This window comes from Phyllostomus discolor, chromosome 9 (assembly GCF_004126475.2).
Source record: "Phyllostomus discolor isolate MPI-MPIP mPhyDis1 chromosome 9, mPhyDis1.pri.v3, whole genome shotgun sequence".
Lineage (NCBI taxonomy): Eukaryota > Metazoa > Chordata > Mammalia > Chiroptera > Phyllostomidae > Phyllostomus > Phyllostomus discolor.
In genome coordinates, this window is record NC_040911.2 from 82,739,205 (window position 1) to 82,766,136 (window position 26,932).

General features: G+C 44.2%; 2 protein-coding genes and 1 pseudogene across 2 annotated transcripts in view; 2 read left to right on the forward strand and 1 right to left on the reverse strand.

Moving 5' to 3' along the window:
- The window catches only part of LOC114506273 (tyrosine-protein phosphatase non-receptor type substrate 1-like), a 157,706-nt gene that overhangs the window by 64,795 nt on the left and 65,979 nt on the right, over nt 1-26,932 (forward strand). The gene's annotated exons all lie outside the window — the stretch shown is intronic.
- LOC114506543 lies at nt 15,457-16,185 on the reverse strand (annotated as a pseudogene).
- LOC114506091 (signal-regulatory protein beta-1-like) lies at nt 16,351-26,529 on the forward strand (the record flags this gene model as incomplete). Its single annotated transcript, XM_036010119.1, has 4 exons — nt 16,351-16,711; nt 19,137-19,457; nt 20,028-20,336; nt 26,423-26,529. Coding segments are annotated over 4 exons (1,098 nt in total), but the record flags the coding sequence as incomplete, so codon positions are not given.

Consider the following 26,932-nt stretch of genomic DNA (forward strand, 5'->3'; position numbering starts at 1 on the left):
GTTTTCCTTTCAGGAGATAACAGCAGACCTCTTCCCAGAGCCCAAGGTACCACCAGACTGACAGATCAGACTGGCCCCAGAGGCACAGACAGTGCAGCAAGCAAACAAGTGAACTCTACCGAACCCTGAAGGGGGGTCAGAGCCAAAGTTCTCCCCCAGCTGGAAACTTTGTGCCCAGACCTGGTCCTCATAGACAGGATTCAGAAGCGAGGGAGGCCCAGGAATTTGCACCTGGCCTGGCACCTACATATCTCCTAATCAGACTCTGCCCGCTAGAAATTCCTTCATACGTTCCAATTTCTTACCTTCGATGACTTAGTTTTAAGAATGTTCAAAAAAGACTCTCAAATTAGTCCTGGCTGGTGTGGCTCAGTTTATTGAAGCATTGTCTTATAGGTCGAAAGGTCTCAGGTTTGATTCATGGTCAGGGCACATGCCCAGGTTGCGAGTGCTTCCCCTAGTTGGGTAACTAGAAGTAGACAATCAATTGATGTTTCTCTCTCTCTCTCACTTTCTCTCATCCTTTCTCTTACTAAAACAGTAAAAAATGTCCTCAGGAGGATTTAAAAAAGACACACAAACTAGAATTTATAAATATGTATAGTTTCTCCAGCTTATTATCTCATAAACTAGCTCTCAGTCCTCATTCTGAGTGGAAAGGAGCCTGACCCGAGCCCTGGTTCTGGTCTTTGGTTCGGCAGCGGGACAACACACATCTTCTTAACAGAGTCCTGTTGTCTCAGACATTGGCTTCTCTTTGAACATGGAACATGGAAATGGCTGACTTTCCTGGCTAAAATAAATATGTTTTTTTCTTTTAAGCAAAACCTAATTGTTCAATGATGTCTTAGGAGGCACCTGAAATCACTTTGCCCAGAGACTCACCAAATGTACTGCCACTAATGGAACCATTCCCTGAGAAAGAATTCCAAAAACTACTTGAGGGACCCCCACACATAGACAAAGGAAAAAAACTGACATTTCCACAAATCCAAGAGAATGAGACAGTCTTACCATGAACTCTACCTCCACATGGGACATACAATTATGAGGAAACACACAACCCCCAGCTTCTCCTTAAAGAGTGGGCCTTAAACCTAACATCTACCACCCCAATTCTTAAAGTTCCCCTGAGGGATGAGCCCTCAAAACAAGTAGATCTGAAATCAATGTGGTTTGAATGCACAACTCCCACAGCACTGTAGTGAACAAGGAAGAAGTCCTCAGTGGGCTCTGAGGACCTTATTGATCCCCCCAGGGCTCAGCACAGAGGCAGCAGAGAGAAATGTCCACCTTGTAGTCTCTCCCTTAAAGAGGCCCATTTGCTTTTCTTAAAAGCTGAAGTCTGAGAACCAGGCTCCTAATTTAGCCCACATCTAAGGCCAACAGTCCTCTCCAGACACCAGGGAGCTGAGTGGTATCATCTGCCCATCCTCCCTTAGCTGCATGCCAGGTCCTGGTATCCCCCTGAAGGAGCCTGTGCACCTGACTGGTCCCTTAGCTCTTGTGACTTCTGCTCAGGGGATACAACCACCGATGGCCTGGCTCTGGTGGTTGTGTGGCTTGTGTTAGTGGGTCCCATAGGCTGGTAGAGAACAAACAACAACAAAAATCATAGACAGCAGTCAGACCTCCTATCTCCCAGTCTTGCCCTGAGAGAGGTCTACCTGAATACTTTAGAAGCTTCTGCCTAAACATCCAGCTTCCAATCAGCCTGCAGCTAGGTGCAGACTGAGACCCTTGCCTCGGGACACTGAAGTGTCACCTCAGTGACTGGGAGCCACTAAGAACAGACAAGGCAGCTTGGACAGTCACAAAGTCTGGAGAGACAACCAAGTGCTAAAACAGTGCTGAATTTTAAGATCCATCTTGTACAAGACACCACTTCATCAAAATTGGAAGAAATACCTCTTTGGTGCACAGAAACTAACACAGAGAGTCAAGGAAAATGAAGAAATAAATGAATGTATACCAAACAAAAGAATTAAATAGAACTCCAGAAATACACCTTAATAAAATGGAGAAAAGTTATTTACCTGATAGGGTTTTTAAATGCTCCTAAAGATGCTCGTCTGCCCAGGTGGGCAATGATGCACAATGTGATGATGTCAACTTTGAGATAGAAAATACAAGAAAGCACCCAATAGAAATCACAGAGGTGAAGAATACAATCACTGACTGAAAAATCCACAGAAGGGGTTAACAGCAGACTAGATGAAGCAGAGGAAAGAGTCAGGAAACTCAGAGACTGGGCAGTGAAAGTCTTCCAATCAGAGCTTTGTCTCAGCCAGTATTGAGGGGCTTAAAAAAATAATAGAACTACTATATGGCCCAGTGATTCCACCTGTGGGTGTATCTCCAAACAAAAAATGACATCAGTATCTTGAAGAGATGTCTGCACCCCCATGTTTATTGCAGCATTACTTACAACATACAAGTGAAGTAAGTAAGGTAAGTGTCCATCAGTGAGTGAATGCCTGTATCTAATGGAATACTATTTGTTCAAAAACAGAAAGAAATACTTCCTTTGCAACAACATAAATGGAGCTTAAGGGCATTATGCTAAGGTAATAAGTCAGACAAAAGAAAGACAAATACTGTGTGTTTTCACATATCAGGGGGAAACCCCCAAGATGAGAGCAATCTTCTGCAGAGCAAGTCCCTTACAGTACAGGTGTCCCCTGCTAGGTGAATGTACTAGGAACCCATCTGGGTCAGGGTTTCAGCTGCTGTTATTGTGAGAAGCATCGTTTGACTTCAGTGAATTTGTTTTTGGAGTTTTTTTCAAAGCATATGACCATTTCATGATGGGTGATTTCCAGTTAGAGAAATTTTGTTTCCAGCTGGAGAAAATTGTTACGGAAATGGCTGTCATGCTACAGACAGCTTACAAAAGAACCTCTCTGAGTAAAACACAAGCTTATGAATGGTTGTCTCATTTTTAACAAGGCAAAATGTCAGTTGATGATCAACCTCTTTCCTGGCATTGTTATACCAGCCAACTGAAGGAAATGTGGTAAGATTTCATCCAGCCATCTTGGAAGACTGGCGCTGGATGACTGATGAACTTGTGCAGCTGACTGGGGTGTTGTGGACTTCCTGTCAGTGGATTGTATGTGAAGGTTTGGGCATGAAACGGGTTTCAGCAAATTCATGCCTGAGCTTGGTCATGCCTGAACAGAGAGATTATCACTTGGCTACACGCTGTGCTTTGAAGGGGCAGTTGGAGGCTGATCCTGATTTCTTTTCCAAAGTCATAACAGGTGGTGAATCTGGGTGCTATTGTTGTAACCCCAAACGAATCAGAAATCTGCAGGTAGCCAAAGGGAAACTGCCACTTCCCAGGACCCAGCAAAGCACGAGAAGTGAAGTTTCAAACTTGAAAACAACAACCATCTGTTTCTTTCACGCGAGAGGCATTGTGCACTCAGAATTTGTTCCTCTGGTCAAAGTGTCAACCAAAGTTTTTATCTGGAAAGTTTTAGAAGGTCGCATCCTGATTTGTGGAAGAAACGTCCCAGGTTGTGGCAAGCAGGTGACGGGTTCTTTCACCATGACAACACACCAGCCCACTCGGCACTGAGAGTTCAGCAGTTTTTGACCAAACAGGGGTCCCACTCTCCCTGTTCATCAGATCCTGCCCCAAGCGACTTTTTTTGTTTCCCTGGATGATAAAGGTCCTCAAAGGGAAAATTTTTGCAAACGTGGAAGAGGTCAAACAAAAACCAGCAGGAGCACTGAAAGGCATCAGAATCAATGAGTTCAAAAACTGAGCGGAGAAAATGTCTTGATACGTGTATTGCATCAAATGGAGAGCACTCTGCAGGTGACTGAGGTTCAAACATGTGGGAATAAATACACGCTTTTTTATAAATAAATTCTAAAGTCATGGATACCAAGGAGAGTTTGGGGGTTCCAGAGGCAGGTTGTGGGCATGGGAGAACAGGTGAAAGTGATCAAATGCACACACGTCCAGTGATAAGACAACTACATTTGAGGACACGATGTACAACATGGCGACCACAGTGAACAATGTTGCGTGCACATTTGAAAGGTGCTAAAGAGCCAATATTAAAAGTTCTCATCAAGGAAAAATTGAATTCCTGGGGTGACAGATGTTAACAAACTCATTGTGACAATCATTTTGCAATAATAATAATGTATATCAAATCATCTTTGTACTCTAAAACTAATGTACAAAGCTATGTATTAATTATGTCTCAATAAAATGGAGAAAAGAACAAAATCTATTTTATCAAAAGGATTGTTCTTTATATGCTTATGGTGTTAAAGCTTTGTGTTCTATAATGAAACAATAGTGAAAGTTGTTAATAGTCAATTGTGTTTAGCCTGATGTAGTAAAAGTTTAAGTTGCCAAAATAAAACTGAAAGTCTACACTACTGACTCAGACGGACCTAGTCCAATGGGACCACACACAGTTTGGGTGCATTAGAGAGATATCAGCAGCCTCAGTAGCTGAGATGGAAAAGGCTCTGGATTTCTTCCCCCACGGCTTTACTGCCAAGTCCTATATTCCAGTGACAGGGGGTAGGTGTAAACCCTGTCACACACACAGTCATCAGAGATCAGATGTCACATCAGAGTAAGTTCTGTGTCTCCTGCGAATTTCATTTGTCTGTCCCATTCCAGTGTTTTTCTTTCTTTCTTTCTTTCTTTCTTTCTTTCTTTCTTTCTTTCTTTCTTTCTTTCTTTCTTTCTTTCTTTCTTTCTTTCTTTCTTTCTTTCTTTCTTTCTTTCTTTCTACCTTTTGAGCACTTTTAAGTGTGCAGTTCAGTACTGTTCATTTTACTGACACTATTGAGAAATAGGTAGTAGGAATGTGTTCATCTTGAGAAAGTGAAACTCAGTAACCATTAAACTACCTCTGTTTCCCCTTCCCTCCTGTCCCTGGTGACCACGATTCTGCTTTCAGTCTCCATCAGTATGAGTCTTCTTCAGACCCGGTAGTAGAACAGACAACGGTAGTTGTCTGCTGTGTTTCCTTTATTTCTCTTAGTATAATGTCCTCAAGTTTCATCCATGTTGTGGTAAGTGATGGAATGGTCAGAGTATAAAAGATATATTATGATATTGGGATGGCATTCATCTCATTCAGAATCCCATCCATCCACCCACCCATCCATCCAAGTACACGTTCACACTCTCACTCATCATACATTTACTTACACATGCATCTGTAAACCAGTACCTACATCCTCCTCTGTACCAGGCCCTGGGCAAAAGACCCATCCTCAAGGAGCTCCCATTGTCCCACAGTGGACTTCCTGCATCATTGTCTGCTTTCCCTGGGTGGTGTCAGTGCCCCCTAAAGTTGCAGTGTCCCATCTTCAATCTCCTTGGACTTTAATGTCTCATACTTGCCACATGCAGAGATTCTCCCCACAGAATGTGCATGCAGCTGTCTGGAGAACAGCCTTGAATTCAAGGAAACCAAGTAACCCATGTCCATGTGGAAGAGCCATGGAACCTAACTTTCCTGAAAAGTTAGCAGTGGGTGAATGTGTCATTAAGGGGTCTGAGCTGTGGGGTGTCAGACTCACCTGTCTGGTGCAGCATGAGGCACTGCCTCCTATCCAGTCAACCTCATGCTCTCCACAGCAGCCACTCCAACTATAAAAACACTAGGAGCCCCAGTGAGCTCACTTCCAGTGTTCTGAGCCTTTGGGTCACCTCTGTCTCCTGAGTGGGGTAGGTATTGACACTCACAGAGCCCCACTGGATGTCTCCTTCTTCCCATTGATATTTAGGCCAGGAGATACCTGCCCTTATCTTTGTGGCTTTTCTTCTGGGCTTCAAGGTCTGATAATAATGGGCTTCACAGTCACCTAATCTGCAGATTGTGGAACTTGTAACAGGTGAATTGTGTGCAGACCTTAGTCAGGCCATTGTCGTGGGCTACCCTGATAAATCCAGGGCATACCCACAAAGTCACAGAGGCCTCTTGGCTAATTCACCCTCAAGAGAAGGTGGTGAATGCTTATTTTCTCTAAATGTTTCTTGGAATTCTCACAGACTTTCAACTGATACTCATTGCATAGTGCCCTGGAGGTTGAAAGTTTCAAGTTCAGTTCCTTGGACAGTGGAGAGGGTGTCCAAGGTGCGGAGGAGGGAGAAATGCTCAAAGCTTTGAGACCCAAATTGCAAAGAGTCAGCCTATAAACCACTATATATTTCAGGTTTCACATAAATGAAGTATTGTCAAAATCAACTAATACAACCTATCTGAGGGATGTGGAGGTGCTGACTCGTAGCAAAGATAAGTGTGGGTATGGAAAGGAATTCAGAATTCAGAAAGATGATTAGGGGTGAAGTTAGTAGGGGGTTTCATTTCTGACCTGCACTGTGAACAAAGGACAAGGGATGTGAGGACCACATAGTGGAAACTCAATAAGTTTTTGTGGATTTAATACATGAATGAGTGAATGTGTGAATGAATGAGTGAGTTTCCCTACAGCTTCTGCCTGCTCTGTGATCCACTGCCCCCTGCTCTTTCTGAGGGGCACAGTTTGAGAGAAGCTGCAAGGACCTGCAGATGACCAGGATGCCTGCCTTTCACTGTGCCAGCCTCACCTGCACCAGGGACATGTTCCTTCCACACACCCTCTTGATGCTCCTTCTTTCTGGTATGTAGGTCAGAGGTGAGCCTTGGTCAAGAGGATTCAGGAGTGTGCATTGAGCTTCAACCTGGCCCTGATCTGCCCAAAAGAAAGCCAAGCAGGTCATGAAAACATGTTTCCAACTGCCCCTCATCATTAACAACCCTCAAAAATCAGAGCAGATTTTATCCTTGTCCAGAGCTTTCAAGTATGCTTTTTTTTAACACACAGATATTTGAAATTACTTAATTAAACATTTTTCCATCTGAAATATGTAAAGACTAATAAAAAATACATAGACTCTTTGAAAAATATTAACATTTTATACTTTTATAACATATGTATATACCCTTAACCAATGTTCAATATTATTTTGTATGTTTTAATTCTTCTGTAAATACTATTATACTATAAATGATATTCTGAAATTTTATTTGTTATGCTTAACATGGTTTGAGTGATTTACTGTTGTTGATATAGTAGGTGAATTTCATTAATATTCCACTGCTGTATCGTTTTCTGTTGTAAGAATACGCTACAATTGATTGACTCACCCTGTGATGAATACTGACACTTTATCGGATGTTTTGCCGGTACAGCTCTAGCACAGACACCTTCTCTTTGCTTCCTTGGCACATACAGGAGAGCCCCTGTTTCTCCTCCAGTGCAGGCTGCAGGCAGCCTGTTGGGATCATTTGGAAGCTCTGGTTATACCAATAACTTTTATCAATTTTTATTAGATTTTGCTCTTCCTGTTCATGTCCTTTACCTAGGTATATTTTCCTGGTTGTGTGTGTATGTGTGTGTGTGTGTGTGTGTTATACTTGGTGCTGATCTCTTTTCCTTCCATGAGGATAAATGACCCAGCACTCACTGGTCCGCACGGCCACCTTTGCCCTACATCAAGTTTCTCTAAATACCTGCTTCTTTGTCTGCCCCTTTGTTTATCTCCCTCATACAACTAGCCTGTCCTAGTTACAGTGGCTTTATACTCAGCTCTCATTCCTCTTTTGAGCAAATCTTCTACCTTTTGCTGTTCTTCAAAATGGTGTGCTGTTCTTGGCCCCAAAACATTTTAGCATGATTGTGAAGTTTTATGAAAAAGCATGTTAGAATTACCATTGATCACTTTGAATTTGTATATTAATTTAGGCAAATTGTCACCTTCTGAATACTCAATTTTCCCATGTATGGACATGATATTTTAGTTTTAAGATTTTTTAATGAATTTCAATGCATATTTTCCATTTTTCTTCATAGTCATCTTAGGCATCTCTAGCTGGAACTATTTTTATACCTGTTAGGTAATCTTTATTGTTTAGTTTTTAATACTCACCCAAGGATCTGTTTATTGATTTGAGAGAGAGACAAAAAGGGCAGAGAGGAGAGAGGGAGGCATCAGTGTGAGAGAAACATCAATCAGTTGCCTCCCTTATACACCCCAGCCAGGGATTAAATGTGAAATGAAGGTATGTGCCCTCACTAGGGATCAAACCTACGACCTTTTGGTGTACGAAATGATGCTCCAACTAACTAAGCCACCTGGCCAGGGCTAGGTCATGAAACTTTGAAAGGTGTGTTTATTGTTTACAGTGGGTTTTGACTATTGGTTAGGATGGTAACTGATTTTCATCATCTCTGTTATATCCACCAAGCTTGTGAAACACTTAGTGGTGCTAACAGTATGGACATCCTTCTTATCTGGAAAACTTACAACATGAATTACCTAGAATTGGTTTCTATATTTATCAAACTTACACATGCACATATTTTAAGAGTCAAATAACTCTGCAAGTTCTACATATGAAAACTGGAGTTTCTATATCCTCCTACCAATTTCTACCTTTCTTTTTTTTAATTTTTTATTATTTTTTTAATATATTTTATTGATTATGCTATTACAGTTGTCCCATTTCCCCCCTTCTCTCCCCTCCACCCTGTACCCCCTCCCACCCACATTTCCCCCTTTAGTTCATGTCCATGTGTCATACTTATGAGTTCTTTAGTTTTTACATTTCCCGTATTATTCCTGCCCTCCCCCTATCAATTTTCAACCTACATTCTATGCTACTTATTCTCTATACCTTTTCCCCCTCTCTCCTCCTCCCACCCTCCTGCTGCTAACCCTCCATGTGCCCTCCATTTCTGTGGTTCTGTTCCTGTTCTAATTGTTTACTTAGTTTCTTTTGGTTTTGTTTTAGGTGTGGTTGTTGATATTTGTGAGTTTGCTGTCCTTTTACTATACATTTCTTTTCTTTATCTTCTTTTCTTAGATAAGTCCCTTTAGCATTTCATAAAATAAGGGCTTGGTGATGATGAACTCCTTTAACTTGACCTTATCTGAGAAGCACTTTATCTGCCCTTCCATTCTAAATGAGAGCTTTGCTGGATAGAGCAATCTGGGATGTAGGTCCTTGTCTTTCATGACTTGGAATATTTCTTTCCAGCCCCTTCTTGCCTGTAAGGTCTCTTTGGAGAAATCAGCTGACAGTCTGATGGGAACTCCTTTGTAGGTGACTGTCCCCTTACCTCTTGCTGCTTCTAGGATTCTCTCCTTCGTTTTTACCTTGGCTAATGTAATTATGATGTGCCTTGGTGTGTCTCTTCTTGGGTCCAACTTCTTTGGGGCTGTCTGAGCTTCTTGGATTTCTTGGAAGACTGTTCCCTTTGCCAGATTGGGGAAGTTCTCCTTTATTATTTGTTCAAATACGTGCTCAATTTGTTGCTTTTCCCCGTCCAATTCTGGTACCCCTATAATTCGGATATTGGAACGTTTAAAGGTGTCTTGGATGCTCTTAATCTTTTCCTCAATTTTTTGAATTCTTATTTCATCATGCTTTCCTGCTTGGTTGATTCTATCTTCCTTCTGGTCCACTGTATTGTTTTGAGACTCATATTCCTTCCTTTCACTATTGGCTCTCCTCCGCGTGTCTTCCTGCATCTGTTTTATGGTACTCTGCATTCTTTCATCTAAATTTCGTCCAAAATCAACCAGTTCTGTGAGCTTTCTGATCACCAGTGTTTTGAACTGCGCATCTGATAGATTGGCTAATTCTTGGTCGCTCAAAAGGATGAGTCCTGGGGGACTGATTTGTTCTGGTGAAAACATGGTTTTTTTTTTCCCCCCCGTCTCTCCTTTTTTTTTTCTTTCCCCCCGGTCTGGTTGCTCTTGTTACGGTGGGGGGTGGGGCCTTAGGTGCTCTCCGGGGCTGGGCACCCCAGTCGCTAGATTGTGACGTTATATGTGGGGGCGGGGCGGGAGCGGGGCGGGAGAAAACAATGGCGGTAGTTCCGTTCTCCTGGACTCAGACCCTTGTCTGGGCTTCCGGGCCACGAGTTCTGCCCTGGTCCACAATCGCTGCCCCTCTGGGTCTGCCAGCCACAGCTTGCGTACTCAGGGATCACCGTTGCCTTCTTACGCGCCTGATGGCTTTTGCGCCGATTTCGCGCCAAACCTTCCCCCGACCTCCGCCGCCGACCCGAGCCAGCCCCGCACCCGCCGGCTTGTCTTCTCCTACCAGTCCGGATGAAGGCGTCTACTTCAGCTTCTTGGCTGCCCGACTTCCATTCAGATAAATCCTCTGCCGGATCTGGGTGTTATTCTGATAGTAAATTATTGTTGTAAATTATTGGTTTTCTAATCTTGGTTGTACGAGGAGGTACGGTGCGACCACCTATTCCTCCATCTTGCCGGAAGTCCAATTTCTACCTTTCAGAGGCAAACATTTACAACTATTTTAGCCAATTCTTTTAGTTTTTTAAAAAAATGTTTGCTGTACTTTACATAGCATGCTTCTGTTGCTTCATGACATCCTCCTCACATTACTTACACACATCCCACTAAGCAGGGTGGGGATGGGGGTTCTGTGACTCCTGACCTCCTGTCGCACATGCGCACATTCTACGCCCATCACCTGCTCTCATCAGACACAGCTCTGAATGACTGAGTAGTCAGTGCCTGTTGGTATTTAACTGAATCCTGATATGTTACTGGATTTCACTCATGTTGGTCCCTCCCATGTATGTTTGTGTCACCACAGCCATGACCAGGTTGCAGAGCAATTCCATGACCGCAGAGGTCCCTGTGCTTGCCTTTACAGTGACGCCACCCCCACTGTACTAAAGCCTCACTTGCCAGTCTGCTCTCCACTACAAGGTTTCAAGTGCATTGTGTACATGGAATTTTACAAGCTGTGAGATTTGGGGATTGCCTGTGTTCACTCAACATCATGCCTTTGAGAAATTTTAAAATGTTGATGACATGTATATGTCATCTATTATTTTTTAAAAATTTGTAGCTGAGGAATATTTTTAGTCTTGCTTTTATTTTATTGTTGACATTATTACAGATGCCCTTCCATATGCCCTCTTTGCCTGCTTCCACCCTTCGCCCCCATGCACCCTTCCCTCTGGCCATCAGCACACTGTTGTCTGTGTCTATGGGTTATGCACGTATGTTCTTTGGTGAATTCCTTCACCTTCTTTCATTTAGTCCCCCCTCCAGAACTCCTGACAGCTGTCAGCCTGTTCCGTGTACCCATGCCTCTGTTCCTATTTTGTTCATCAGTTTATTCTGTTCATTAGATTCCTCATATAAATGAGATTATATGGTATTTGTCTCTTTGTGACTGACTTTTTTTCACTTAGCATAATAATCTCCAGGCACATCCACATTGTCATAAATGGTAAGATTTCTTTCTTTTTTATGGCCACATGCTATTTCACTGAGTAAATGTACCACAGTTGTTGTTGTTTTTCCCCACTCATCTACTGATGGACACTTGGGCAGTTGCCAGATCGTGGCTATGGTAAATAATACTGCTATGAACATAGGGGTGCTTATGTTCTTTTGAATTTGTGTCTTGGGATTCTTAGGATATATTCCCAGCAGTGGGATCACTGGATTAAAAGTCAATTCCATTTTTAAGTTTTAGAGGAAAATCCATACTGTTCTCCACAGTGGCAGCATTCCCACCAACAGTGCACCTGGTGGGGTTCCCTTTCTCCATCCACGTCCTCGCCAGCACTTGTTGTTTGTTGATTTACTGGTGATGGCCATTCTGACAGGTGTGAGGTGAGATCTCACTGTGCTTTAACTGCACATCTGTGATGACTGGTGACATTGAGTGTTTTTTCATTTGTTTATTGGTCTTCTGTTTGTCCTCTTTGGAGAAGTGTCCTTTGCCCATTTTTAATTGGATTGTTTGTCTTTTGGTGTTAAGCTGTGTAAGTTCTTTATATATCCTGGAAATTAAGTTCTTGCCAAGTGTATCATTGGCAAATATGTTATCTCATACAATGGAATATTCCCTTTTCATTTTGTTGATGGTTTCTTCGGCTGTGCAGAAGCTTTTTAGTTTGATGTGGTCCCATTTGTGTATTTATTTTTGTTTGTTTCCTTTGCCCTGGAAGACATATTGGCAAAAATATTGTTCCAAGAGATTTCCGAGAGTTTACTGCACATGCTTTCTCTTAGGATTTTTATGGTTTTGTGACTTGCATTTCAGTTTTTATCCATTTTGAGTTGATTTTTGTGAATGGTGTAAGTTGGTGATCTAGTTTCATTTTTAACATGTATCTGTCTGGTTTTAAGCCATGTTTCTTTTTTTTTTTTATCGCTGACAGTTCTTCCTTTTCTGGGTGCATCACTGTTTAGTCATATGCTTATTATCGGGCATCTTGTTGGGTGGAGGTGCATGCAAGTTGTGAGGTCCACACTGCACTGTGTGTTTGGACTAAATGTTACCAGTTGCATCAGTAAAGGTTTGGAATAGGGTGTCATTCAGTAGCAGGCCTGGTTCTGTCCCAACATTGAACTTGTCTGGTGAAGCCTCTTCCTTCCTTCAGCTGAATAGCTCCAGGGGAAGACGAAGATGAGGCCATGAGGAGATTATTTACATCTTAGGGTTTGGGGCTTGGGAATTTGAGACAAGCCCACAGCCTCAGAATCTTCTCATCCTGGGCCCCCAAAAGGGGCATCACATAAAGATCTGAGATGTGGCGAGGGACCCAGTAGAGAACAGTGGCCCCAGGCAGGGGAAGCACTATTTCCTGGAGGCCTGTCCAAACATCTCTGAGAAGGAACATGAGTTTCATCCTCCAGCTGCCTTCTCTGCCTAATTCTGTGTCACAATCTGGAAGTAGAAACTGTCTGAAAGCTAGAAGTAAGCTACTGTCTCACAGCCATTGCTCCCCATCCTGGGCACTTCCTCTTATATGGCAGGAAGTGGGGCCTCTCTCCTCTCACAGAGCAGAGTCCAGCTCTCCCAGCACACAGTAGGACAGAGCAGGCTCCTCAGGCCTCCAGGATGCCTGTCCCTGCCTCCTGGCCCTGCCCTCCTCCCTGCCTGCTGCTGACTCTGCTGCTGGGCCTCACAGGTGGGCATGTGTCGGGGTAGTGTGCCTGGAATTTAGGGCCTCCAGGAAAACAGGGGACATCACCCCAAGCTGTCACAGAGGGCCAAGAAAAGTGCAATATCTGAGAGCATAAAATCAGGGATCTGGATGTTTCTTCTGTGGGTGCATTTCTTTTACCCTCTTACTAGAGGCATCGAAACAGATGATACTTCAAACCACAACAGTGACAGCTTTGTGGGTACTAACCCCTGTGATCCTCACATCATCCCTGTATGAGGACTATGATTATCATCCCTGATTTACAGATGAGGAAACTGAGGCAGAGAGAGTAAGTAGTCCAATGTCATCTGTGTGAGGCAGAGGTTCAGCTGGATTCAAGTCCCGGCCGAGCAGCTCCAGAGCTTGTTTTTTTAACCACGTGATTCGGGTTCTCAGGGGAGGCTGACTGCGGAAAATCAGAAAACACAGAGCAGTAAACCAAAGACTAGTCATCACCCATCATACCTCTAACCAATCCAGAGATCAAGTTCTGCCCTTTACTCAGGAACTTTTGTTAACAATGTGTGGCATGGTGAGTGTGCTAAATACGTTCCTGAGTATTTAATATGTGTGCTGATTTCATGAATTCTCAAAACGTGTGAACTGTCATGGTAGGTGACAATTGTATGTATATTTGTGATGCATGTGTGTGTGTATGTGTGTGGATGAGTGGGTGTGAGGTAGTTCACACACAGGTTCCCATAATATTTTTGAAAAGCCTGTCCTTTTTGTTCTCTTTAGAATGTTCTATAGTCTACATGAAATGCACATGAACAGATATTAAGTTCTCTCTTCTCTCAGCCACTCTCCCTCCTTTCTACTTCTCTGAACTTACCCCTTACCCTCCCCAAACTTTTAAGACTAGCGGTCTGCTCCTGGCAAAAATGAGTGGAATTTTGTGCATTATAATCTTGGTGTCCCTCCTCCATGATGGAGGGGGGTGAGGAGGAAAAAAATTGGATACATGATACAGACTCTTTTTCCTGTATGATCCATACCTATCATTGTATCTATGTCTATATCTACATCTATATTTAAATTCTCTAATGTCAGTTGAAGCACCCAGGCCCCACGAAGTGTGATGAGTAATAACTTGTCAAGTTCATGAACACTCACCATGTGCTGACACTGTAGGACACTATGCCTGTTATCCCATGTGATTGTTACACCCAAAGTGGATCCTCTTCTCACCCCTATCTACAAAAGAGAAAAAAAGGCATGCAGAGGTTCAAGGTCACTCAGTGGTAAATGGTACAGCTATTATTTCACTCAGACGGTGTGATCCTTGACCTCACGGGTTTCATCAGTACCCCACTCCTTCCTATTATAGATCAGGGGTGGCCTAGAGTGGGTCTGCCTCAGGCTGCCTGTAGGTTCTTGACTGTCGGTTCTTGACTTGGTGCAGGAAGGACCTCACAGCATGGGTCCAGGTGATTTTGAGGGTGCATTTATTAAAGCTGGGGACAGTGAAACAAAAGAAAGGCTTAGGGTAGAAGTAGCAGCCAGAGACAGCCTCGGTGGAGCTCTGCTTTGGCTCCTTAGAAACATGATAGAAAAGGAGTGAGTCATGGCGGGGCTGCGTAAACCCACTGAAAAATAGAAGTCCCTGTGACACAAGTGAGTGAAAATGGGGCTGCTGTGAGCTCACTGGAAGGTCAGGGGGAAAGGGGCCTTGGAGTCAGGATAAGGAAGTAAGCCCAGGCCAAGCTACTCAGAGGTCCCCTGGTTGCAAGTCTCATGGGCACCCTTAGAGTTGAGGAGAAAGAATGTGACAGTTCATGTCTGAGAAGGGGCAGGGGCATCTAGGGCAAGCCCATGCTGGGATTCCTTGTCTAGAGGGTTTTACCTCTCTTCTGTAGGCAGGTGGCAATCGTGGGGGAGGGTTTCAGCAGAATATTCATCAACTTTCCAGGTATGTCTTTAATATGCTAATACATCAACAATGAGCATATAAAAGAGTTTGGAATTATTCTTCTGCTTGTTTTACTTTTACCTTGGGTCAATCTGCCCCTAATGGGTTCTTATTGATTAATCCACTACACTATATTGAACTGGGAGTATGCTTTTTTTTTTTTACAGGAAAAGTTCTGCCTTTCTGCTTCAAACTGTTTTGTGAAATACAATTTGATAGCATCAGGCATTTTAAAAAATGAGTGCAGAACATTGCAAACAGGTTTCATTTGTCTGTGTTACTTTTCATGTCATGATTTCCTACCATTTTGTATCAGAATTTTCTATGAAGCAAGAAGAGTCCCCAAGTGAAGGCTCTTCAGGGCCCACAGGAACCACAGACGATGTGAGTCCTTGTGGGTGAGAACAGAAAACTGCCCTGGGAGGGTCTAGACTCGCCTGGAGACCAACCATCCCGTGTCTGCATCCATTGGGGGGCCTGAGAGCTGCGGCAACAAAGCGGTGCTCCTCTATGTTGTGTTCCTACAGTGGTCATTGTTTTTCTTCTTGTCCAACCTGAAACAGACGTGTTCTTCTTTATAGTCCTGGCTGACGTCCGGGTTTAATGGGGGTAATGCAAAGTCAAGCCACTGCGGTTCAAATTCTAGTCCACCACGAAGCTTTCTTTCAGTTCCCAATTCCTTTCAAACATATCCAGCCGAGTCCATTCATCTTTAAAGCTTCCGAATGCTTTTATGTTTATTCCTTGTTGGTAAAATTTCTTTCCATAATATGAAAGCATTTTCAAACCACACCCTGGAAAATCAGTGTTCATTGTGTCAATTCCAACGTGTAGCTCAGGTTCAGCAGCAGGTGCAACACAGTCCCTTTCATGGGAGATGTTAAAGCTGAAATGGGGTAAGGATTCAGTGAGTCTTTTGAAAAAAACTGGTTTTCCTTTTGCAGTTCATTGCAAACTACTATTATCCCAAGGATATTCTATTTCTCTTCAACTATGGCAATTTCCTCATCTTCAGAAGACCAGTCATGGCTGCCTTAGTGTCCCCAAGAAGAGACAGACTGGCCAAGGTGTTCCTTCTGCTCAGGCTGGACGGGTCACACCACCAGCAGCCACTCAGCTCTCCTGGGGAGCCAAGCATCACAGGAAAGGCCCAGGACACACCCTCCACTTCTAGAACCAAGGAGAACTACTTGTTGGAGAAAGATTTAAACCCACTCTTGGCTCCATCACTTTACCTCTTTGTGCCTCCGTTTCCTCATTTGTGATAGGGTCTCACATTACAGGCTTTTTGTGAGGGTTACATGTATGACACATGTAATGTGCTGAGCTCCGACCAGTTCAGGGTGTGCCCTCAGTTAATGAAAGCTGTTCAGTTGACAAAACCTACATGATTACATATGGATGGATAACTAACTGCTTTGTGTTTCCCTCCAGGAGGGGCAGGTGAGGAGCTGCGGGTGATTCAGCCTGACAAGTCAGTGGCAGTGGCAGCAGGAGAGACGGCCACTGTGAGCTGCACCATGACCTCCATTTCCCCTGTGGGGCCTGTCATGTGGTTCAGGGGGACAGGGCCAGGCCGGGAGTTAATCTATAGTCAACAAGGAGGCCACTCCCTCCGAGTAACAAGTGCTGCAGACACCACGAGGAAAAACAACACGGACTTTTCCATCCGCATCAGCGACATCACCCCAGCAGACACTGGCACCTACTACTGTGTGAAGTTCCGCAAAGGAAGCCCTAACACAGAGCTCAGGTCTGGAGCAGGCACTCGGCTCACCGTGAGTGGTGAGTAGAGTTTGGGACCCTTCATCCCTGGTGTGTGACAACAAGTCCATAAGAAAGACCTTTGTTTTTAGAGCAGCAACTAGGAATCAGGTGTGGTCGTGGGTGCCTACAATCAGGATCTGATTCCTGGTCTGACTTCACCCCTTCTGCAGGTCAGGGAAGTTGAAGTTGGGAGAGGTCATGGTATCTTAGCAGGCCCATGATTGGTAAAGGGTGGGAAAAATCTGGAGACCTCATCTGCCAGATTCCCCAGCCCTTGTCTTTCCAATCCCGTCCAGCCTCTAGGTCCAGGGATGAGGGAACTGAAGGCCTGAGGGACTTGCCCATCACAAAGTCAGGCCTCACCCCTGCCTCCAGAGAGCACTCCCTTCAGTGTGGCCGAGCCCCCCTCACTGACACTCACTGATACCCGCTGGGAGCCGGGCTCCGCCCTGGGTGCTGTGGGAGCTGCAGGGCACTGAGCAGGCAGAGCTCTTCTCCCACAAAGCTTCCTTCTCCTCCCTGCAGCTGGGAGAGACCCATGCAGGGCAGGGAGGGGGGACGTGTTTCTTTATTTCCTCCTCAGAAGCATCACAGGAGAAGACATCCCTAAGGGGCACAGAGTCCCTGGTTACTCTGACAGCCCTGCTGGGAGGAGACGCTTAGAAATTGGACATTTGCTATTAGTCTGTCTGTTAAACACTCTTTAATTTGGGGACTCAATACTGTGTCTCTTAGCCTCTAAGCAGAGGTTTCTCAGACTGTCCTTTATCCTGACAGGATGTTCCCCATGTGGGTAACATAGGTGTCATCCTGTTGAGGCAGCAAAAGAGATTATTTCAGGTTTCCTGCCAGAGACCCAGGATCCTGAATCCTGGAATGTCCACACAGAAAGGACTGTTAGCCCATCTTGCCTGACTCCATGCACAGATGGGAGCCTGAGGCCAAGAGGACATAGTGGCCTTGTCCAAGGTCCCATGGCCAGTGAGTGATGGGATTGTTCCAGAGCCCAAAATGAGTCCAAGCGTGTTCCATCCTACCCTGTCATAGGAATCATTTCCATGGATGACTTGGTGCATAGTAGGTGCTGATAAAAGCTAATTACACCAAACCATTGAACAAGAAGCCAAAATACTCCCCCTATCATTTTCTCAAAGGACCATATGCCCTTTGCATTCAGACCCTGAGGCTCAAGGTCACTGAAACCCTCTCCCAGCCTTCAGCCCCATCCCCCAAAACAAGCATCCACATCAGCACCTAGAGCTGCCCCTTCTTCAACTGTTGCCCAGCCCTCCAGTGTATGGAGACAGCATTATTCATTGACATTCTGTTGATGGATATAAGTTGTTCCCAACCTCTGACTATTAGAACAGTGATGCAGGTGAGAACCTTGTCCTTGTGTCACTAGCTCAAGAGGGAGATGCCCACTGGAAGTCATAATGCTGGGTATGAAAGTATGTGCACTTTACTTTTTGTGGACATTGCTAGATTTCTCTCCTAGATGTGGCAGCAATGGAGTCTCCCCACAAGCCCTGGACATAGGCAAGGAAGGTGGCTTTATCCCACATTTTCAGGTATTTCAAAAGTTTTCAATGGTGCATCCCTTGCCTAAACAATCACAGTAGTAAGCAGCTCCATCTCAGGTCTTCTGCCTCCTGGCAAAGTCCTAGCTCCTCTTCCCCAAGCTGCCTGTCCAGAGGATGCCCTGGGTGAGAAAGCAGGGAGGCAGGGTGGGGCAGAAAGTACATCTTCATTATGGCATTTACTTTATAACCAGTGTGGTGAGGGAGGGGCCTCTGTTGTCCCTTTGCTAGATGAGGACACTGATACTCAGAGAGGGAGCTGAACTCAGAGGAAGGAGAACTAAGATTTGAACCCCAAGTGGCATAAATCACAGCTCCAGCTCTCTGCACTGCTCCACCGTGCTTGTCAATGTAAGGAAAACTTTCTTCTTCACAGTCATATATTCTTATGTTCTTCAGGAAAAAAGCACTTTTAAGAGGATTTTGTGGCAGAAGCAGGTCTAGCTTTACAACTGATATGAGGCAGATAGATACTCAACTGTCCCACCATGTCCTGGAACTACTTTAAATTACACAGCTCAGCGTATAAAAACACTCCAGAGTATTTGCCCCAATTGTTGTGCTATTTGTCCCTCACTGAGCACCCATAGGAGCAGCCTGGGGTCAGTGGCCGGGGTAGAGTAGAGAGCAGCCACTGCACCCGCAGCAACACTGTACATTCCCTTTCCAGTTGCCACAGACTGAGGATGAGGAGGGGGAGGCTCATCCTCCCCGCAAAGTGCATTCTCATCCAAAGTGCACGCCTTCCCAGCATTGTAAGAGGATAAAGACAATGTATGAGAAGGATCCTTACAGAGTCACATGCTTGTCATTGGTGGTGATGGTCACAATCATGTTCATTGTTCATTGTGCTCCTTTTACAGCCCAACCCTCTCCCCCTGTGGTGTCAGCCCCTGTGGTCAGGGCCACACCTGGGCAGACAGTGAGCTTCACCTGCAAGTCCCATGGCTTCTCCCCCAGGAGCATCGTCCTGAGATGGTTCAAAGATGGGAATGAGCTCCCAGCCTCCCAGCCCACTGTGGACCCAGAGGGAGACAGCCCTTCCTACAGCATCTCCAGCACAGCCAAGGTGAAGCTTGCCCTGGGAGATGTCCACTCCCAGGTCATCTGTGAGGTGGCCCACAAGACTCCAAATGGAGACACTACACTTCGTGGGACTGCCAGCCTGTCTGAGATCATTCGAGGTACCTGCCCCTCACATGCAGGCCATCCCACACCTACCTGCATCTCCAAGCCTGCTCTTCACACTGACCTTTGCTCCAGGACTGCAACTGCCTGCATCTAATTCCTGACAGTCCTTTCCATCACCAGGTACCTGGATGTACCTGTCACTCAGCACTGTTTAATGGCAATTACTAGGTGAACACCTACCACTGTACTACCAAAGTTTCATCTACTTTACCCACAGCAACTCCAATAACTGTGTGCCTACTATAAGCCCAGCTGTATGTGCTTGGTGATTTCATTTATTTTGATATGGTTATTATGTTCTTACTGCATGCCAAGGATTGTGCTGATTGACTTCATTCATATTATCCTAATGGCGGCTGTCAGCTTCTAAGCACCTACTGTGTACAGGCACTGTGCTTAGTGATTTGATTCATATTCAAAGTGCCCTCAGTTTCAGAGCACCTGCTGCTTACCTAGCACTCTCCTGGGTGACCCCTTGGTGTGGTGGGGGAGTTACATTATGGGCCTCTCCTCTGTGACCTGTGTGTCCATGAGGTCAGAGCCTCTGCCCTGTGCTGTTTCAGTTCCACCCACCTTGGAGGTTTCCCAACACACTGTGTCAGAGAACCAGGGAACCATCATCATCTGCCAGGTGAAGAACTTCTACCCCCAACACCTACAGCTGAGCTGGTTGGAGAATGGAAACACGTCCCGAACAGAAACAGCCTGGATCCAGGTAGAGAACAAGGATGGGACCTTCAACTGGAGGAGCTGTCTCCTAGTGAATTCATCTGCCCTCAGAGAGGCCGTGGTACTCACCTGTCTGGTGCAGCATGATGGGCAGCTGCCCGTCAGCAGGAACTTCACACTGGAGGCTCAGCAGAAGGAAAAAGGTAAAGTCCATGGAGAGGCCTGTACCACAACTTACCTGGGTCTATGTAAAGTTTTCTTTTTTTAATGGTAAGAGTAGTAGTTTGTGCTTATAATAGGATGATCTAGGAGTCTATCAATAGAAAGGAGAATTTTGAAGTGAGCCCCCCTCCCACAAACACCCCACTGCAAATGTCACCACTGGTAAGAGTTTGATACATGTCTTTATAGATGTTTTTGATATCAATACACATTAAAGAAAGAGGGAGAATGGAGGTCGTGTGTTCACAGTGTCCTGCCTCTCCCTTCCTTCTCCTAAGGGTCACTGTATCCACTGTCTACGTCAGCCCCTCCCTCCTCCTTGCTCTTTCCAACCTCCTCCTGGTCTCCATTCCATTCCACATTTCTCCATCCGCATCAGTAAGGTCACCCAGTAAATGCCTGAACCTGCTGTTCTGTGAAATTCCAGAGGGGGAGCCCTGAGAACGTGGAGTTTGAATCCAGGCAAGTCACCGAAGTGACCGTGGGTGGTCACAGCACAGGCCTCCTTTTCCCCAGTGTTGTGACAATGAACCAGCTGTCATCACACCTGTCTGCTTGAGGGAATGTTAATACTGTTCCCTTAGTGTCCTTCTGATGATGCAGGGTCTGAGGTGACAGCCCCAGTTTCATTACTGGTATTGAAAATATGTCATTTTTTCTTTGTCAGTCTTGATATATTCTTTTCAGTTTTATATGTTTTTTCCAAGAACCTACTTTTTTTCAGTGATTTTCTCTACTGTTTCCCTGTTTTTTATTTCATTGATTTTCCCTTTTTACTTCACAAATTCCTTCCTTCTGCCCTTTGGGTTCACTTTGCTCCCTGTTTTCCTGTTTCTTGAGATGGGAATGTAGATCACTGATTTTAGCATCTCTCTCTTTCCTAAGCCACACCCGAGTCACCTTCTGTGCCTGGAGATCAGGGGAGTGCAGCCTCTGAAGCCTGTAACTCTGTTCTTCCTCCAGTCCTCAGGTCTGAGCCCATCTGCTTCCCCGTTCCATCGCTCAGAGTCCTTGTCTGCGTGTACCTTGTACCTGGTGTCATCTCTAGGGGCCGGAGCTGCACTGGGTGGGGAGAACAGGAGAGCTGTGTCTGCACCATCTGGCCTGGAGCCCCCTCGGGTGCTTTGAGTCTCATCTCCTGCTGCTGCTCCAACCAGCCTGTCATACCCCAGTGCTCTCAGTGCCTGTGACCCAGCACATGTGCCAAGTATGAGACCGAGGATGGTGTTTGGGGCATCTGGGTTAGTGAGTGGGGCAACGTGTAAAGGCCTGTGTGACCCTCTGCACTGCGCGGCCACACCCTGCATGGAATCTGAGGTCTGGTCACTGCAGTCCTGGTGCAGTGGACTAGTGTGAGGATGCACAATGTTTTGGTCATATCTATATAATGCTGCAGTGTTTCATAACACATCTGGGTTATGGGCCTCTTTCTGTCAGTGTAGATTAATCCATGTATATTGATAGAGTTAATTGGTTAGTTGTGATAGTGAGAGAAAGATTCTGAGTCCTCAAATATTTTGATTGTCTTTTGACTTTCATGACCCTCAGTTTCCCTCCACCCCCTTTTTCCTTTCTCTCTTCTCCACTCTATTGTGAAACACATTTCTTCCTTCTTTTTTGCCTTCCCATACCTCAAAGTTATGCACTTTATTCTTTTAATAATTTCTTTAAATTTTTGGATTACAGCTCACATGCAAAATTACATTAGTTTCAGACATACAACCTGGTGAGTAGTCATTTATATAACATACAAAGTGACCACCTGGATAAATCTACTATCCATCTGACACCATACATAGCTATTACAATATTAAGACAATATTCCCTGTGCTGTAATTTATTAATCCCTGTGACTATTCTGTAACTATTAATTTGTATTTCTTAATCGCTTTACTTTTATCACCAATCTCCCAAAAGCCCCTCTAATTAAAATGTTCTCTGTGTGCATTGTCTGTTCATTTATTTGTTTCTTTATCAAATTATTTATTTATTGTTTAGTTTCTACATGTAAGTAAAATCATATGGCATTTGTCTCACTCTGTCTGACTTAATTCACTCAGCACAATACCCTCTACATCCATCCATGTTGTTAGAAATGGCAAGATTTCATTCATTTTTTACGGCTGAATTGTATTTCATTTATATATGCACCACTTCTTCTTTAGCCATCCACTTATTGATGAATACTTAGTTGCTTTCATATCTTGGCTATTGTCAATAATGCAGTGACCATATAGATGTATATGTCTTTTGAACTTAATGTTCTAAGTTCTTTGAATAAATTCCCATAAGTACAATTGCTGGGTCCTTTCTTGTCTCTTGTTACAACCTTTGTTTTAAAGTCTGTTTTGTCTGGTATGAGTATTGTTGCCCCAGCTTGTTTTGCTTTCTTTTGTTTCCATTTTCATGAAATATCTTTCTTCTTCCCTTTGCTTTCATTACGTTGTGTTTGAGCTGCAAAGATTCTCTTGCAGACAATACATATAAGGGTCTCACTTTCTAATTCAGTGTACAGCCACTATATGTTTTTTGATTGGAGCATGTAATCCATTTTCAATTAAAATAATTGTTATAGGTATCTGTTTATGGCCATTTTATTTTTCATCTTTTTTACTTTTTCCCTTATATTAGTTTGGTGGTGATAAACTCTTTTAGCTATTTCTTGTCTGGGAAGCTCTTTATCTGTCCCTTGATTCTAAATGTTAGCTTTGCTGGGTAGAGTAGTCACATTGTAGGTCCTTGCTTTTCATCACTTTGGGTTGGTTTGTTTTGTTTTGTTTCTTTTCATCACATTGAACATTTGTGTCGGTTCCTTCTGACCTGCAATATTACTGTTGAGAAATCAGCTGACAGTATTATGAGAGCTCTATTGTAAGTAACTACTTTTCTTTTACTGTTTTAAGATTTTCTCTTTGTTTTTAACTTTTAGCATTTTAATTATGATGTGTCTTGGTGTGGTCTCTTTGAGTTCATCTTGTTTGGGTCTCTCTGTGCTTCCTGGACTTGTATGTCTATTTCCTTTACCACATTAAGGAAGTTTTCTGTCACTATTTTTTTTCAAACATGTTTTTAATTCCTTGTTTTCTCCCTTTTCCTTTTGGCATCCCCATCATGCAAATGTTTACTTGAAGTTGTCCCAGAAGCTTCTTAAACTATCCTTATTGTTCTTGTTTTTCTTTCTGTTCTGATTGGGTGTTTTCTCCTCTCTTATCTTCCAAATCACTGATTTGATCCTCTGCTTTATCTGCTCCACTTTGATTCCCTATAATGTACTGTTCACTTCAGTTATTCTGTTCTTCATTCCTAACTGGTTCTTTTTATGTTTTCTCTCTCTGCTTTTATGTTTCTTATCTCTTTGCTGGAGTTCTCATTGAGTTTATCTACTCTCCCCCTAATTTCATGGAGCATTTGTATAATCAGTGTTTTGAACTCTGTTTCTGGTACATTGCTTGTTTCCATTTTTTATTGTTCTTTCCTTGGAATTGTCCTGTTCTGTCCTTTTGGCATATGTCTCTCCTCATTTTGGCTGCCTCCCTGTGTTTGTTTCTATGTATCAGGTAAAGCTGCTATGTCTCCACATCTTGGTTGAGTAGCCTTATGTAATAGATGTCTTATAGTGCTTAGTGCTGCAGCCTTCCCAGTCACTGAAGTTCGGCACTCTAGGTGTTCCCCTGTGTGGGAGGTGTGCATCCTGCTTTTTAAGTTGAGCCTTGACTGTTGTTGGGACATCAACGGCAGGAATTTATTCCCATGTTGATTAGCTGTGAGGACTGGCTGAGACTACAGCAAAGGAACTACATTGCAGGGGATGACCTCATAGAGTAGGACTCACTTCAGCAGGGCTTTGGTGCCTCATAAGTCCACCCCTTGAAAGTACCAGTTGTGGAAGTGATTGGGTTGTGCTTCTCTGTTGTCTAGGCATGCCCACTGGGTTCCTGGCTCTGGGGTTTTTCTGTAATTGCCTGCACCTGCCTGGGGTCATCTGACAGGAGCTACAAAGCAATCTACAGATGGCGACTTCTTGTGTTGGGGTTGGAGGTGCCTGAGAAAGGCTAGGCTGCATATTGAGTCTGGATGCCACTAGTGCTGGTCCTAGGATCACTTAGCAAGACTCACAGGGCACACCAAGGGTAGATGCAGCTTGCTGGGGGCTTGTCAACCTTTGAGGAATTTTAGGACTATCAGGAGCACAAGCCAATAGAGGACATTTGTAAGCAAAACAAATGGAAATGACCTGGGTTTGCTCACAAGTTGTATGGGGTGGGGTCTCAGGGAATCAGAAGTGTAGAGCTAACAGTGTTACCCAGAATGATGAGGACTCAGCTATGGGCTCAATTGTGCTGTCACGGTTGGGCTCAGCAAAGGAACAATGGCTCCTGTCAGCACTTCTGTCTGGGAAAATGTGCCTTTCCAGCCCTCTCCATATCACCAGACAATTCAGTTTGTTAGTTTATTTATTTCGTTAGATTTGACATACAAATGAAATCATGAGGTATTTGTCTTTCTGTTACTGGCAGCCCAATAAATTCAATAATAAACAATGAAATAATATTTAAATAATTATTTTTTTTAAAAAGAGGAATACCTGGGACTCCAACAGCACTCTTTCTATTCAGCCATAACCCTGGTGGTTTTCATAGCAATAAGTATTGGGGACTTTCCTTCTGGCACTGGAATTCTGGGTTAGTGGGCCTGGTGTGGTTCCAGGGCCCCTTGTTCCTCAGAAGTGACTCCATAGCAGAGAATCCCTCCTGATATTTTTAACCACCATCGTAGGTGTGTGACCAGCCCATTCCATTTTTCCATCCATTCTACTAATTTAGACATGGCTTCTCCTGTATATAGAGCTTCTGTTCAGCTAGAATTCAGCTGTTTCTATAAGATGGTTGTTCTGTAGTTTAGTTGTAATCTTGGGAGGGTGCATATTCAACATTTACATATTCCACCATCTTGACCAAAGCACAAGTTATGAACTTTAATTGTGTATGGCCCTTTAATTACATCTGTTCTATTTAAATGATCCTGGCTCCCTGGATTACATTCCTGTTGGTAGTGTAACTCCATGTTTAGTGGCTTACACAGGACAAATTTATTATCTTGCAGTTCCAGAAGTGAGAAGTCTGCTGTGGTTTGGCAGAGCTGAGTTGCTTCTGCAGGCAATAGGGCAGAGTCTCCCTGAGTATGACATCTTTTGATATGTATATAAGTAGAACCATGCAGTATTTGCCATTTGGTGGCTAGCTTATTTCATTTAGCATAGTGTCCTTAAATTTAATCCATGTTGTAGTCCGTAACCAGATTCCAAATTTTTTTAAAAATAAAAGAGTAGGATGTCTTTGATCCTATTCAAATTCCCATTGATTATTCCATCCATCCTTCCATCCATCCATCCATCCATCCATCTATGTATGGTAGCATACATTCACTCATGTGTTCACACTCTCATTCATTCTTGCATTGCTTAGGCACGCAGCTGTTAACCAATGCCTACATCCTCCTCTGTACCAAGCCCTGGGCAGATGACCCATCCTCAAGGAGCTCTAAGTCTCCCACAGTGGACTTCATACAGTAATTGTTGGCTGTCTCTGGGCTCTGTCAGTCCCTTCTGCACTGTCAGTGTCCCAGTCTTCACCCACCTTAAATGTGGTGGCTTTTATCTGCCTGGTACAGAGATTTTATCTACAGAGTGTACATCCCACCTGGCTGGTGAACTCTCATATGTTCAGGGGAGCTGAGTAACCTGTGTCTATGGAGAAAAGTAATGGTACCCCTTGCCTGGAAAGCTTGCAGTGGGTGAATGTGTCAATCCGAGGGTCTGAGCTGGTGCTCACCTGTATGGTCCTTACTTGTACAGTGCTCACCTGTATAGGCAGCATGAAACACATCCTCCCATCCAGCCAACTTCATACTGTCTGCAGCAGCCAACACTACATAGAGCTTATTGGGGGTGCAGAGGAGCTCACCTCACTCCTATGCACAGCTGGGTCACCTCTGTCTCCTGAGTGGTGTGAGGTATTTAAACTCACAGAGCTCCCTTCCGTGTCTCCTTCTGCCCATTGGTGTTTAGGCCCACAGACGTCTACCACTATTTTTGTGGTGTTCCTCCTGGGTCTCAAGACTCTGCTGGTGACGAGTTTCACAGTCACCTACATCCACAGGTGGTGGAACCAGTAACAGGTGAGTTGGAGACTGGTCTTAGTCCTTAAAGAGGAAGGTCAGGGCAAACCTCATGGGCTGGCAGGAGAAGTCCAGGATGTGGCTGCATAGTCACATGGTCTCCACAAGATTGATTCAGCCTCAACAGAAGGTTGTACAAGGTTTTATTTTCTCTGGATATCTTTGCAATCTCAGTGGCTTCCAGCTCTTCCACATTGTGTTGTGTCCTAGAGTCTGAAGATTTTCAAATTAAGTGCCCTGGAATCTTGGAGATGGTGGTCCAAAGTGTGGCAGTAGAATGAAAACCAAAGCTTTGTGACCCAAACTGAAAAGAGTCCTCCATAAACTGTTGTGTATTTCTGTTTCACATAATACATCTTTGGTATGAATAGAAAAGTACAACCAAAATCAGTTAATACAA